The sequence below is a fragment of the Camelus bactrianus genome, chromosome 8 (assembly GCF_048773025.1).
Source record: "Camelus bactrianus isolate YW-2024 breed Bactrian camel chromosome 8, ASM4877302v1, whole genome shotgun sequence".
In the NCBI taxonomy this organism is placed as follows: Eukaryota; Metazoa; Chordata; class Mammalia; order Artiodactyla; family Camelidae; genus Camelus; species Camelus bactrianus.
This window is the reverse complement of record NC_133546.1, coordinates 1,641,168-1,654,923: the sequence shown is the minus strand read 5'-3', so window position 1 is coordinate 1,654,923 and position 13,756 is coordinate 1,641,168. Positions and strand designations below refer to the sequence as shown.

At 45.1% G+C, this 13,756-nt stretch overlaps 1 protein-coding gene across 16 annotated transcripts in view; it reads left to right on the top strand.

Annotated features, from left to right (window-relative positions):
• Positions 1-13,756, top strand: part of AFDN (afadin, adherens junction formation factor) — a 122,591-nt gene that overhangs the window by 39,867 nt on the left and 68,968 nt on the right. For all 16 annotated transcript variants that reach the window (XM_074367967.1, XM_074367964.1, XM_074367961.1 and 13 more), the window contains exons 6-8: positions 6,658-6,815; positions 11,068-11,179; positions 12,400-12,567. In XM_074367967.1, coding sequence (XP_074224068.1) covers positions 6,658-6,815; positions 11,068-11,179; positions 12,400-12,567 — 438 coding nt within the window. The remainder of the gene's footprint in view (positions 1-6,657; positions 6,816-11,067; positions 11,180-12,399; positions 12,568-13,756) is intronic.

The window sequence follows — 13,756 nt, the reverse complement described above, 5'->3', positions numbered from 1 at the left end:
AGAATGACATTCTCCAGCAACATCCATGTTGCTGCAAATGGCATTATGTTGTTGGTTTTTGTGGCTGAGTAGTATTCCATTGTATAAATATACCACCTCTTCTTTATCCAGTCATCTGCTGGTGGACACTTAGGCTGCTTCCATGTCTTGGCTGTTGTAAATAGTGCTGCTATGAACACTGGGGTGCAGGTGTCATTTTGAAGTAGGGTTCCTTCTGGACATAAGCCCAGGAGCAGGATTCCCCTGTTGCTTTTCCTTTAGTGTCTGGTTGCTGAGAGTGCTCCTTCTTACTGATTAGTCTTTGCTTCTAAGCCTGTTTAGTAGACAGAGCTTAGGAAATACTTGGTTTTTTCACTACTTTGATTTTAGTAAATCTGGGTGTCTTTTCTCTCATGATACAGTTCTTCCCTCCTGAGGACAATAACATAATTATTTGCTTTTCTTCATAATATACAGTTATAATATCAAAATAAAAATTATTCTATTGTTAACAACAATATGAAAGAAGACTTTTTAAGCCTTTTGTGAAATAATTGATTCCTGGCTATGTGATTGTATACCCTTGCTGATTTATACCGAGGTTTATTTGTTTTATTTTGCTTTTGATTTTTGAGGTTTGCTTCTGTAAAATTTAGTGGTGTTTAATAGTTTCTAAGTCAAGTCTATAAAACAAGGTGCATTTAGAGAAGTCTGGCTTTTGTCCCACCCACCCTTTAATTAGAAGGCAGCATCCCCGCACACCCCCACCTTGACGTCCCCACTTACCAGCATATCCTGGAGGGCGCTCTCTGTGCCTGAGGGAAATAGAGATTCTCAAGAGAAGGTAAAACACATCACTTTACTGTTCGACCTATAAATTGGTTTTGTATACTTTTAGCTATTTGGCATAAAACTTTAATTTGTAATTAACTTATAATTGTACTCACCAAATAAAATATGTTATAAAGTTACAAATTAGTTATAAAGTGGTTTTATAATAGCATAATCATTTGAGTTTCAAACAGAATCTTTGTGTTAGAGAGCTGTAACGTTGATCCAGCCTTTCCTGCAAGTGTCTGACCCGGTACGTCATCAGCCCTGCGGTTCTGTGTTCGGTCGCACTCAGGGGCTTAAGCTCTGGGTGCTTGCTGTACACTCACTGGCTCACTCACAGTTTTGGGTTTGAATGTCGGGACAGGCAGCTTTCCTCCCAATCCACATTTGTAACAGTTTTGCTGGGAAGGAGACTTCATGGTGGGCCCTTTCTCTTGAGTCTCCCTGTCCGCATCCTTGTTGTGCCTGTGATCCAGTGTGTGTGTGTGTGCGTGCGTGCGTGCGTGTGTGTGTGGCGGCAGGTGAGATCCGTCTGGGAGAAGCCGTGTTCACACTCGGTCATGTTTGGGGCACAGTGTTACTCTGTTTTGTTAGTGCTCTGTCTTACCTTGTCTCCGTTCGTGAGGAGGTCTGTAGACCGTGGCTCTAAAATGCAGGGCCCCTTCACTCTGCCTGCCTGATGGGAGTTGCTGTTGATCCCATTTCTTGGGAGCACACAGAGCCTCATGTTTCAGTGCAGTGTTCAGACAGCCACCAGCCACGTGGACGCTGGCCCCAAGCTTAATTGCCTCCCTAGCATCACATGTTTATTTTGATCTTTGGTGCCCTTGTAACTGAGACTTAATTGTATGTTTCATGGGAATTGTGGTATCAGTGATTCAAAAAAACTGAGGCACTGAGAGACTTACTAGTTCCGTAAACAATTTAATAGCTGACTTGAGAATCAGGATTATCTGTTTGTGTATATCCTGTCTTGTTCAATCAAGGATTTGAAGGGGCTTAAAAAATATGCACTGAAAAAGAAAAGACAAGAGGAAGGAGAGAGAAAATACAAAGCTGAGGAAGAGGAAATGTAGTGGAAGTTTAGGAGGGACCAAAAGGGTGCTCGCTGCCTGCTGTGTGCTGACCACATTCCAGACCGTGGGGAGGAGCTCGACCTTGTCACTGAAGTGACTTCCTCGGAGACTCCTTGAGTATTCAGTGTGGGCTCGGGGTGTGTGAGTCAGGAGACAGACACCTAGCTTAGAATATCCGCTTCTGTAAGTAACTTAATAAAATATTTTTTAAAGTAGGCTAGCATGCAACATTAATATGTTTCATTAGATAAAATAGGAAACTTTTTGCATGTCGCTTGAAGCTGTGGCCCCAGAGACCCATATTCATTTTCCTCTGCCATTGGGGGTACTTGGATGGAAATAGGTGATATGATCTGTTAATAAACTGCCGAAAGGGTTTTAAACTAGGGATTTAGAAAGCTTTTAATTTAGCCCAAGCCCCAGATCTGGAGAGATCACTGTGGGAGCAGGGTCGAGGGCAGCTTTGCGGGCACGGCAGGGCGGCAGGCGTGCGGGCAGCAGGACTGCGGCGCACCGGGAGGCACGCGTCCCTGAGCTCAGGCGGCGGCGGCCGCAGGGAGGAGGGCGGCTCTGTTCGAGAGGGAGAATTGCCGGGAGCCGGGAGCACGCCGAGTTCCCTGAGGAGGGGGGCGTTCGGGGCGCCACCCCGTGCCGAGCTGCGTGGACGGGCGCACGTGGAGTGAAGGGGCACCAGCAGTGGAAGACGGGTCCCCGTGTGTGTCCTGGGAGGCGCCGGGCAGCCGTGCCGGGGGAGATTGTCGGGAGTGCTCTGTTCTCCGGAGGGCGCCGCTGGGCCTGGAGGAGATTTGGGGGTGGGAAGGATACAGGTAGTAGAGAAATTTTAGGAAAGGCCATTGTTGGAGTGGGCATGGAAACCAGGAAAAAAACAAACCAACCCCCAAACCCAGAGGATTCAGAGGAGAAACAACCAGACTCCCAAAGACTAGAGCTTGTCTATGAACAGGATAGTTGGGATGGAAGGAACATTTTTCTGTACAGACTCCTAGGGAGTCCTCAGAAACAAGGTATTGCTGGCAAAATAGTCGCTGTGGTTGATACCAAGGCCGTCAGATGGAGCAAGCTCAGGCGTTTTGTTGGTTTTTAATAAATAACGTAGAAAATACACGCTGGTGACTCACTGTGGCTCTTAGCTTAGCTGTTAGGTTGGTAGAGAATGTGGTCGTACGTGGGTTAGTGTCCGGAGGGTGGCAGCTGAGCCTGTTGCTTCCGCCTCATTCGCCCGAGGGCTGGCTCCCCAGGTTCTGATGACACACTGACGTGTCACTCACTTCACGGCTGATCACACGGCGTGACTTGCGACAAGCTTCAGCCCTGGACTTTGTAAAGTATTTTTAACATTGAAGTACATTTACTTTGTGATGTCTTCCCAGTGTAATTGACCCTAAAATCCCTGAGGGGCCAGCCCTTCTTCTGTCTCCGTTTTCTTGGAAACAGTCTTGGGAGCCGCAGACCACTGGGACGGGGACTCTGGAGCCGGGCTGAGACCCTCGTGTACCGTGAGCCTCACTGTGTTCATCTTCCGAACAGGGTCATAATCCTGCCTCAGTTCTAGAGCTGCAGCTTTTAGTCGATGGTAGGAATTTAAAAATGTTAGGTTCTCTTCTTTCTCTCCTTCCTTAGGGAATTGGGAGGTGTGTGTTTCTAGTGGGATAATACTATGCTTTATGCTTTTAAACTAAAAATCTTCTATTAAATTAGACTGTATCCATTTATTGTTTTGGGGGGGATGCCTTAACACTCATTATACTAAAACCAAATTATGTTTTAGACAGTATGTGTATGTACATGTCTGTACACACACACACACACACCCCCACCCACCCCATCTTCTTTATCGATTCATCTGTTGATGGACGCTTGGGTTGCTTCCACATCTTGACTATTGTAGACAATGCTGCTGTGAACACTGGTGTGCATGTATCTTTTTGAATTAGTGTTTTAGATTTTTTTGGGGGGTGGATATATATCCAGGAGTGGGACTGCTGGATGAAATGGTAGTTCTGTTTTTAGTTTTTGAGGAGTCTCCATACTGTTTTCCATAGTGGCTGTACCAGTTTACATTTCCACAAAGCAAAGCATACATGGGTTCCCTTTTCTCCACACTCTCATCAACATTTGTTGTCTGTAGACTTTTTGCTGTTGGCTGTTTTGACAGGTGTGAGGCGATATCTCATTGTGGTTTTGATTTGTATTTCTCTAATGATTAGCGAAGTTGAGCATCTTTTCACGTCCCCACTGGCCATCTGTATATTTTCTTTGGAAAAATGTCTTCAGTCTTCTGCCTCCTTTTTAGTCTGGTTTCTTTTTGTTTGTTTGTTTTGGATATTGAGTTGTATGAACTGTTTATATATTTTGGATATTAACCCCTTATCAGTCGTATCATTTGCAAATATTTTCTCCCATTCAGTAGGTTGTCTTATTGTTTGTTGATGATTTCCTTCGCTGTGTGTAAGCTTTTAAGTTTAATTAGGTCCCATTTATTTATATTTGCTTTTGTTTCTGTTGCCTTAAGAGACAGGTCCAAAAAAATATTGCCGCAATTTATGTCAAAGAATGTTGTGCCTATGTTCTCTGGTAGGAGTTTTATGGTTTCAGGTCTTACATGTAGGTCTTTAATCCATTTTGAGTTTATTTTTGTATGCGACGTGAGGAAATGTTCTGATTGCATCCTTTGACAGGCAGCTCTCCAGTCTTCTCAGCACCACTTATTGAAGAGACTGTCTTTTCTCCACTTTATATTCTTGCCTCCTTTGTCGTAGGTTGACCACAGATGTGTAGGTTTATTTCTGGGGTTTTGGCTCTGTTCCATTGATCTATGTGTCTTTCTTTGGTGCCAGTACTGTGCTGTTTTGATTACTGTGGCTTTGTAGTGTAGTCTGCGTATAATATACTTCCAACTTTTTTCTTTTTTTCTCAAGATTGTTTTGGCAATTTGGGGTCTTTGGGGTTCCATATAAAATTTAGGATTATTTGTTCTAGTCCTGTAAAAAATGTTATGGGTATTTTTTTGATAGGGATTGCGTTAAATCTGTAGATTGCTTTGAGTGGTATGGATATTTTAACTATTAACTCTTCCAGTCCAAGGACGCGGGATAACTTTCCATTTCTTTGTATCATCTCCAGTTTCTTCCACCAATGTTTTCAGAGTATAGGTCTTTCACTTCCTTGGTTAAGTTTATTTCTAGGTATTTTATTCTTTGTGATGCAGTTGTAACTGGGATTTTTTTTCTTTCTCTTTCTGATAGTTCATTTTTAGTGTATAGTAAAGCAACAGATTTCTGTATATTGATATTGCATCCTGCAACTCTACTGAATTTATGTCTTAGTTCTAATAGTTTTTTGGTGGAGGCTTTAAGGTTTTCTGTGTGTAATATCATGTCATTTGCACATAGTGACAGTTTTACCTTTTCCCTTCCAATCTGGATACCTTATTTCTTTTTCTTGTCTGATTGCTGTGGCTAGGACTTTCGGTACTATGTTAAATAGAAGTGGTGAGAGTGGACACCCCAGTCTTGTTCTTGATTTTAGAGGAAAAGCTTTCAGCTTTCCACCGTTAAGTATGATGTTAGTTAGCTGTTTGAAGGCTAGGACGCTGACAGACACTGACTGGTTCACACTGTGTCCTCAGCATTGGGACAGGGGGCTCTCAATCTGTGAGGGTTTGTAGACAGCCTGACTCCTAGCCTGTGTCAGGGGTCTGCATTCTGCTGCCAGCCTGGACTTGCTGATTATTCTTAAAAGACCAGCATGATTTTATTATGATCAGGTTGTCATAATGCACTATGTGCCAGGCTTGTTGAAAGGAGGTGTGAGACATATTCAGTAGCCAAAATAACTGCATTAGAATTCAGAAGAGGCAAGGAGTCAGAGAAATTCAGAATCTGCTTCAGGAGAGCCTCAGATCGTTAATCTAGCTCTTTACCTACGGGCGAGAAAAGGACATTAGGAAGCTTCCCCAGGGTCACAGCAGTGGGGGGTGTGGACCCTCGCCTAGCTTCCCCCAAGTAGTCCTTCATCTAGACTTAAGATTTTAGAGCTTATAAATCTTAGATCGTAAGTAGAAAGCAAAATACGACACCAAAAATGACAGTAATTTAACACATATATAGGATCCAATTAAATAGAAATACACAAACGGAAAAGAACATGTCAGGACACCCCGATCGCTCTGTACTAGGCGACTTTCCCTCTCGCAGGAGCTCACAGCTGGAAGTGACGTTCTGATTGCGGTGCCAGAGATAAAAACAGCCCAGTGCTCTGGGGACAGGTATCGCAGGAAACATTCTTGGACTCTGGCACATGAAGTGTCCTGGTTTCTAGCTCAGTTTTTAAAAACTGAGTTATTTAGTGAGATTAATACTGTTCCAGCTTTTAAAGTTTTAAAGCTTCAGATTGATATCAGGAAGTAGAGATGGTGGGGGAGTGAGTGAGCACGTAAGCGCGTGTGGTGAGGAAGGGAGAGGGCGGCCGGCGGGAGAGCGGGCTGTCAGGAGGCTCTCGGTGCCTCGCTTTCCCACCCTCACCCGTGGTGCACATCAGCCCGTCCTTACACAGTCTTGTGGGCTTGAGGAGAGGACAGAGACAGCCTTGTCACTCAGGGGATTCACCGTAGCAAAGTGTCACTGGATCAGCGTGCCACTGCTAATGTGTGTCACCTAACAGGAAGTGAAAGCCGAGTTATTACACAGATCTGTGTGATTAGAATACAGTAACGTTGTGCTCAAAGATGTCAAAACGTTTCTTCCAGGAGGAACGCTGAGGATTTACGCAGATAGTTTAAAGCCAAATATTCCCTACAAGACGATCCTGCTGTCCACTACTGACGCTGCGGACTTCGCTGTGGCGGAAGCCTTGGAGAAGTACGGTCTGGAGAGGGAGAGCCCCCAGGACTACTGCATCGCCCGGGTAACTGTCCCCCCCGCCCCGCCGCGGCGCCCTCGCTGGAAGTCTGCGTGTAAGTGGAGGGTGCTCCTCGCACGCAGTCAGACCGAGGCCGGCTCTCCCCGCGCTGCGTCTCTTAGAGTCTCACACACACAACCATGTGTTAAATGTCTATAAAAAACAACATCCTCCCTTCTATTACAAAAGTAATCTCCGTCCCTGTTACAGACTAAGAGAAGTTTAAAAAGGCAAATTGAAGAAGGTGAGAACCGCTTATAGTTCTAATCCCAAAGGGGAAGCAGTATTAACGTTTTGATACGTGTCCTTCCAGTTTTTATTTTGCGTATGTACGTAACAATTTTATTTTAGTAGAAGCTGCTTCAATGTTGTTTTTCTTACAGTCTTTACTAAGACACATCGTAACGACTCAGCTTTGAAGTGCGTTTAGGTTTGCTGTCGGTTGTCGGCCAGCACTTGGGCGGCAGGTCTGTGCTCGTCCCCAGTTTCCTGGAGACAGAGACCCTGGCGCTCTTTGGCCGCAGTGCTCGAGGAACACAGTGAGACTTGGGCCTCCGTGCTGGGCACGTGGTAGGAACTGACTCGGTAACACCAAGTAGAATCAGGCGGGCAGCTCGCAAATAGGTAGTAACTTCTTCACAGCAGTGTTTCTCTGTCAGAATCTCATTGAAAGTAGATTTTTTAAAAAAATACTCTTTTTTCTCATCTTAGCAATTGATTATTAAATGATAAAAGTGTGATGACTTGCTTTAGTCCTTCCCCCACCGGTTGTTGAGTTCAGGGCAGAGTGCCACATGTGGCCTGAGTTCAGTGCCATCAGTTTTGACGAATCAGCACAACGTTGATGTCAACGTTCCCTTCATCCTCAGAAGTTCCCTCGTGCCTCCTTGTAACCATCCCTCCCTTCATCTTCATTCCCCGGACAACCACTAGTCTGCGTTCTGTCCCTATGGATGAGCTGCACTTCCTAGAACTTTCGTGTGAACAGCGTCATGTGGTATGCACTCAGCGTTTGCCTGGCTTCTTTTGTTCAGATCATGACTGCAGGAGTCTTCTCCGCGGCTGTGTGTGTCAGTATCTGCCTCCTCTGTGTTGCTGAGTAGTAGTTCATTCCATTGATGAATCACAGTTGGTCCGTCCATTTAGCTCTTGATGGAATTTGTGTTGGTTCTAGTTCTCAGTTTGGGGCTCTTCCAGCAAAGCTGCTCTGAGCATGCGTGTCTGGGTCTTCCCATAAAGGCCCGTCTTTTTCTTGACTCAGTGCTTGGGTAGATGGCTCAATTCCACAGTAGGCGTAAGTGTAACTTCTAAAGAAACTGTTTGCCAAAGTGGTGTCACCACCGTCATCCCCCCAGAGGTACCTGATGTTCTGGTGGCCCTGCCGCCTCCTCCCTGCGCTCGATGTGCTCTGTTACTGTAACTGGCAGCTGTACTGCTGGGTAGAGGACTGTCTCACGGTGGCAGAAGTTAGAATTTCCCTCATGACCTGTACATATAGGTCAAGCCCGGTGTATGACACATCTGTTGTGAAAGTTTTTTCCCAGTCTGTGACTTGGTTTGGTTTTTCATTTTTTAAAATGGTATCTTTCGAAGAGTAAAAATTTATTAATTTTGTTGAAGTCCAACTTTATTTTTTTTTTAGCATTCTATGCTGTTAGTATTCTGTGTAAGAATCTGCCTCCTCCAATGTTTCAAATACTTTCACTTGTATTTTATTGTAGAAGTTTATAGTATTAGGTCTGACACATTGGTCTGTATGTTCTGTTTTAAGTTATGTGTGTGAGATTAGGATCAGTGTTCATTGTTTTCCACACCAAAGTCCAGCTGATGTTAGCACCGTTTGTTACAAAGGCTTTCTCTTCCCCCAGGGTGTGGTTGCACCTTTGTCAGAAATCAGTTGGCCGTATATGTGTTTGGTTCTGTTTCTGGAATCCATTCTGTTTCATTCATTTGTATGCTTTACATCTTTCTGCCAAGACCAAACTGTGATTACTGTAGATTTATAGTAAGCCTTAAAATCATGTGAGGTCCTGTTTTTGTTTTTTGTTTTTATGTTTAAGAATTGCTCTGGTTATTCTAGACTAGTTGTGTTTACAAATAAATTTTAGAAACAGCTTAGCAATATCTATATAAAACTTGCTAGAATTGTGACTAGGTTTGCATCGAATCTGAAGGTGAATCAGAATCCAAACAATATTCAGTCTTCCAGGCTGTGAACAGAGTATGTGGTCTTCTCTAAGCTCTCAGCAGTGTTTTGTAGTGTTGCTACAGATGGAATTAAGTAAAAGGCCTTCCTTGAGTTTTATGCCTTTTTCCTTTTTGCTGAAGAGCTAAGAATTTATATTCAGTTGGAAGAACTACTTGGTAGATCTGTAATTTTATGAATATGGCCCAATTTTCATTATTTCAGAAATAAATGAGAAAATGGATGTCTTTGTCCCATTGAAATTGCAATAAAGAAACAAAAAAACCCTGTATAAATGCGCAAGAACAGACAATGAGAGAAGAGAGGGCAGGAGAGCTGTAAATGCAGCTTTGCAGAAGTGAAGGAGGGGCTCTGACCTGCTGGACCAGAGCAGCCTGTGGATGGCACCTGCACCCTAGCCCCGGGGGCTCAGCGGCGGCTGGGCCGACAGTGTTCATACGCAGTGGTCGGCCCCAGCAGGTGCCTTCCCGTCGTGACTGCCGCGCCCTCTGCACCTAAAGGCTGCTGACGGGGAGGAGGTCTTGGATGCGGGGTGACAGGAGCAGCGAGGGCTTTCGCGCAGACGGGACGAAGCGGAAGGCTGCGCCCAGAGCGTTGCCAGCCGGGGTATAAGGAGTCCTCCCAGAGGGGGCTTCTGTGTGGAACCTGAGCCCTGGAGGTGCTGGCCCAGGAGCCTCCCTCGGAGCCTGCGCACAGCAATCCTTGCTCTTACATTCAGCCTTTACTGTTAGCTTTCTTGTGAGTTGCTGTTGAACGTGAGTGGACAGCCCAGACTCAACACACGTTTGGAAATGCCTTTAAAATGAAGGACAGACCAGCACAAATAGATCAGAGAACCTGGAGATAAAAGAGATGGTGCAGAAAGCAGATGGAAGTGTTCAAAACACCAAGAGACTCAGAGGAGGGGTGGACATCCATGAAATAAGACCAGGATGCCATGAGGAGGAACTTTCAAAGAGCTCTTGAACATTGAAAATCTAAGTGAGTAAGGGATAGGAGAAAAATGCCAGTAGAAAGCATGAAAGATAAAGCTAAGGAGCCCTGCCAAGTGTGGGACAGAAAGAAAAGGAGAGAGAAGATCAGAGATCTGATGTCAGCATAGATTGTCTTCAGATGGAACAGGGGAGGACCAGACAGAGCAACAGGAAACAGAGAGGCAGAAGTAGCAGGGAGTCTAACTAGGAGTCTGGTCCACTTGGTATGTGAGCATGTGTCGTAACTGGGTGTAAGGTCTGTTCGGGTAACGTTACCACCTCGACTGGGTTGGGGATAACGGTGAGGTGCCAGTGACGGGCTCGGCGCAGGGTCTCTGGAGCCGTGCTGGGTTGGTGCTGGTGCTGAGAGTGAAGGCAGGCAGTCAGCAGGGCGTCGGGGATGCCAAGCCAGCTCACTGGCTCTTGTCTCTGGGCTGCTGGGGGCTTTCTCGAGTGATGAAGACAATGGTTTGACTGCTGTACAAACATAGTGTAAAACGTAACACATGTTAGGAATTTGTGAGTCTCGTGCGTGCCGTGTCTGAGAGCATTTGTTGACTGAGTAGCGAGCACTGTTTGTAATACATCTAAGTGATCTGATTAAGATTTAATCACAGAACTGGGTTATCTACAGGAAGAAGAGGGCTACTCTGTTTGTTATGTGATGGCTATCCTAAAAGGTTTTATATTAGGTGAAAGTACCTTATAAAAACAGTTGTTTGATTGCAAAAGGTGGGTTATGGACTGAGAGATCGGGGTCTGCGTTAATGAGGTTACCTTTCCTTAAGAAATCACTCACAAGTTAACCATTGCATGCTGTTCTTCCGAAACAGAGTTTGTCAGAAAACATACTCAGGCTAGTATTTTGAGGGGGCCAGAGAGGCAGGTGAATAAAAATGGTGCAGTGAACTGGCTAAGCTTTTTATTGGAAACTCTTTTCCTTCATTTTTGTCGATGGTTTCAGTGAGAATTGTTTCAGTTCTACAGTGACTTTTATTTACTCAAAAACAATAAATTCTTCCTTTCAAGTCCCCGCTCGTTTGTCTCTCAGGGGCAGTCACAGGTCTTTCCGTTGTAGGTCACGCTTCCTCCTGGAGCCCAGCATTCTGATGAGAAGGGTGCTAAAGAGACCATCCTTGACGACGACGAGTGTCCTTTGCAGATCTTCAGAGACTGGCCGAGTGACAAAGGTAACGAGTGGTTTCAGTCGTTAAGAAGTCGCTTCTGTGGAGTGTTGGTTTCCACCCGACACGCTAGTCGGTTACCTCATGGGAAGGTGTGGGGGGTTGTGAACGGCGATGCCTTCTGATGGCTCTTTGCCGCACGGCTTCTCCACCCTTCTGGGCTTTCTGGAGGACTGCTGGGTGGTCCCCTCGTCCCGAGGGCCACACTCCGCTGGGCGTCTCGTTGGAGACCTGGGACAGGCCGTCCCGTCGCAGTGAGAGTGCCGTGTCGGAGGAAGCTGACTTGAGCGCCGTGTCAGGAAGTGGGAGGTGGCTGGTGTCTGTCAGCAGCGGGGTCTTTCTGTGCTGACCAGATGGATCGGCGGTGTTGTAGAGTTGTTATAACAGGGAAAATAGCCTTCCACCCTAATAATAATAATTCAGTTACTGCATGTAATGAGTCCAGGCTCTCACTGTTAAAATGATTTCGCCTATTGATTTCAAGGCAACGAGGGTTTAAAGCTCTGTTTCTGATGAAATGCAGTTCGAGTTCTTGCGCCCCATCCTGAGCTGCTGGGTAGAGGGCCTTTGTGTTAATAAAGGCGTGAGACTTACCTGCCTGTTAACCCTATCAATGTTTAAGGGTAGGTTGGTAGGTTTTTTTCTTTTTTTAAGTGGAAGTACTGGGGATTGAACCAAGGACCTTGTGCATGCTAAACATACACTCTACCACTCAGTTACGCCCTCTCCACTAGATTGGTAGTTTTAAACGTACACTCGCTTAGTACTTTTTCTCAGCAGTATAAAGTTAAACTTTATTAAAAGTCAGAATACTTTGAATTCTAAGTTAATGAAATTGAATTAAATAAAAATCAGATTCACTAAGAATGTGTGTGCACATGTATCTGTGTGTGCTTGTGGTGTTATGTGTGTATGAACCTGTTTATTGATTGTAGGGCTGTTGACCGATAGCGACATTCACTTAGTGTTAAACTAGTGGGTTGTTTTTAAAGCATGTAGTGTGTGCTTGGATAGTCGTTCATTTAAAATAGCCTTTGAAAGTTGCTTGCTAGAATTTGTCAGAGCACATCAGGATTGCTGAGTGAAAGGATAACCTGCGTAAGCTTTTGCTTGATTATTCCTTGGGAGATGTTATTAAATTACACTTTCCTGATAAATCTTTGAATAGCTGGTTACGGGTCAGCTGGCCGTCTGCCCTGGCCTGAGCCTGGCTGTCACTGCTCTAGGGCTTCTGGTCTTCCAGTTGAAGCGGCGGCCTCCAGACTACGTCCCAAAGAAAAGCAAGAAGCACGTGGACGGGAAGCCGGCCAGGGGGAAGGAGCGAGCCGACGGGTCTGGGCACGGCTCTGCGCTGCCTCCCGAGAAGCTGCCCTACCTGGTGGAGCTGAGCCCAGGTAGGAACTGCTGTGCGTGTGCGTGTGCGCTGCCGGCTTTGTGGTTTACGTGTCTTAGTGACTTTTGTTTAAGTAGTCTTTTTGTGGCTGACCACCTGTCTTCAGACCATTCATAAAAAAAAGAAGTAACTGTCGTAAGATTGTATTTATTTAAAAAAGCAAAATCTCTTAAAGTCATGGGATATGTATATTCGTGCATAAAAATAAACTTCCTGTGGACAGAAATGAATGTTGAAAAACAGTATTTTAAATAGTGAATGTAGGGAGTTTAAGGAGAGATTTAAATGATTCATTCTCTTTTAAGTTTTCTTCTCAAAATAGCCCTGTCAAGTACTTAAACTGCTGAAAACGGCAAACTGCAGCGCGCGCTCCGAGGGCCGATTGAACAGGAGGCAGGCGTGCGTGCGCTCATCATACCGTTGCTAATGTGTGAACGGTGTTGGGTGTCTTCAGATTTAGCTGTGTGTCTGAGAGGTTTGTTTGGTTTTAAAATTATAGTGGAGAATTTCACATTAGTCCTCTGAGTACTTAAGTTTGTTGAGCTCTCCTAAGCTAAAGCTGTTGTTAAAGTTAGCATCAGGCCGAGAGCTGCAGTTGACATCCTTAGAGAAAGGTTTTACACACACGTCGTCCGTATTTTATGTGTGCACGTAACTGGTGCATCTGTGACGCTCTCGCTTGTCATTCGGCTGAACCACTTCATCTCTTACTTACTTGGTTAAAACGGTAGCGTGTGACCTGTATTATAAAAAGCTGTGGAAAACAGGGTATTGCCCCCTCCCACCCAGCACTGCTTTCACATAAAGCTTAATTAATAATTGTAGAAACGTTAGCTGAGAGCCGAACTGGTTATGTAGGTAACCTGCGGTTCCTTGGGCAGGGGTTGTTCTCCTCTTTGATTCCTTTCTTTTTTTTTTTAATTGACATGTAATTGATTTTACAGTGCTAGTTACAGGTGTCTCTCCTCTGATTCTTGAGTATTTACTGTAACTTGCAAGGTGGTAAGTGATGGTTCGCTGTGGTACCTGTGGTCCGGCGGTCTTTGTGGGGCCCTGGGTTGTGTTACACTCATACAGGGAAGGCGGTGCTGTTCTGACTGATGCTCTGTGACTTACGGTCAGCGGCCGTGTGCTGCAGGTAGTTTTTACACTTAATTATATGTTTGAAGATTTTTTCTGATTGATTGGCT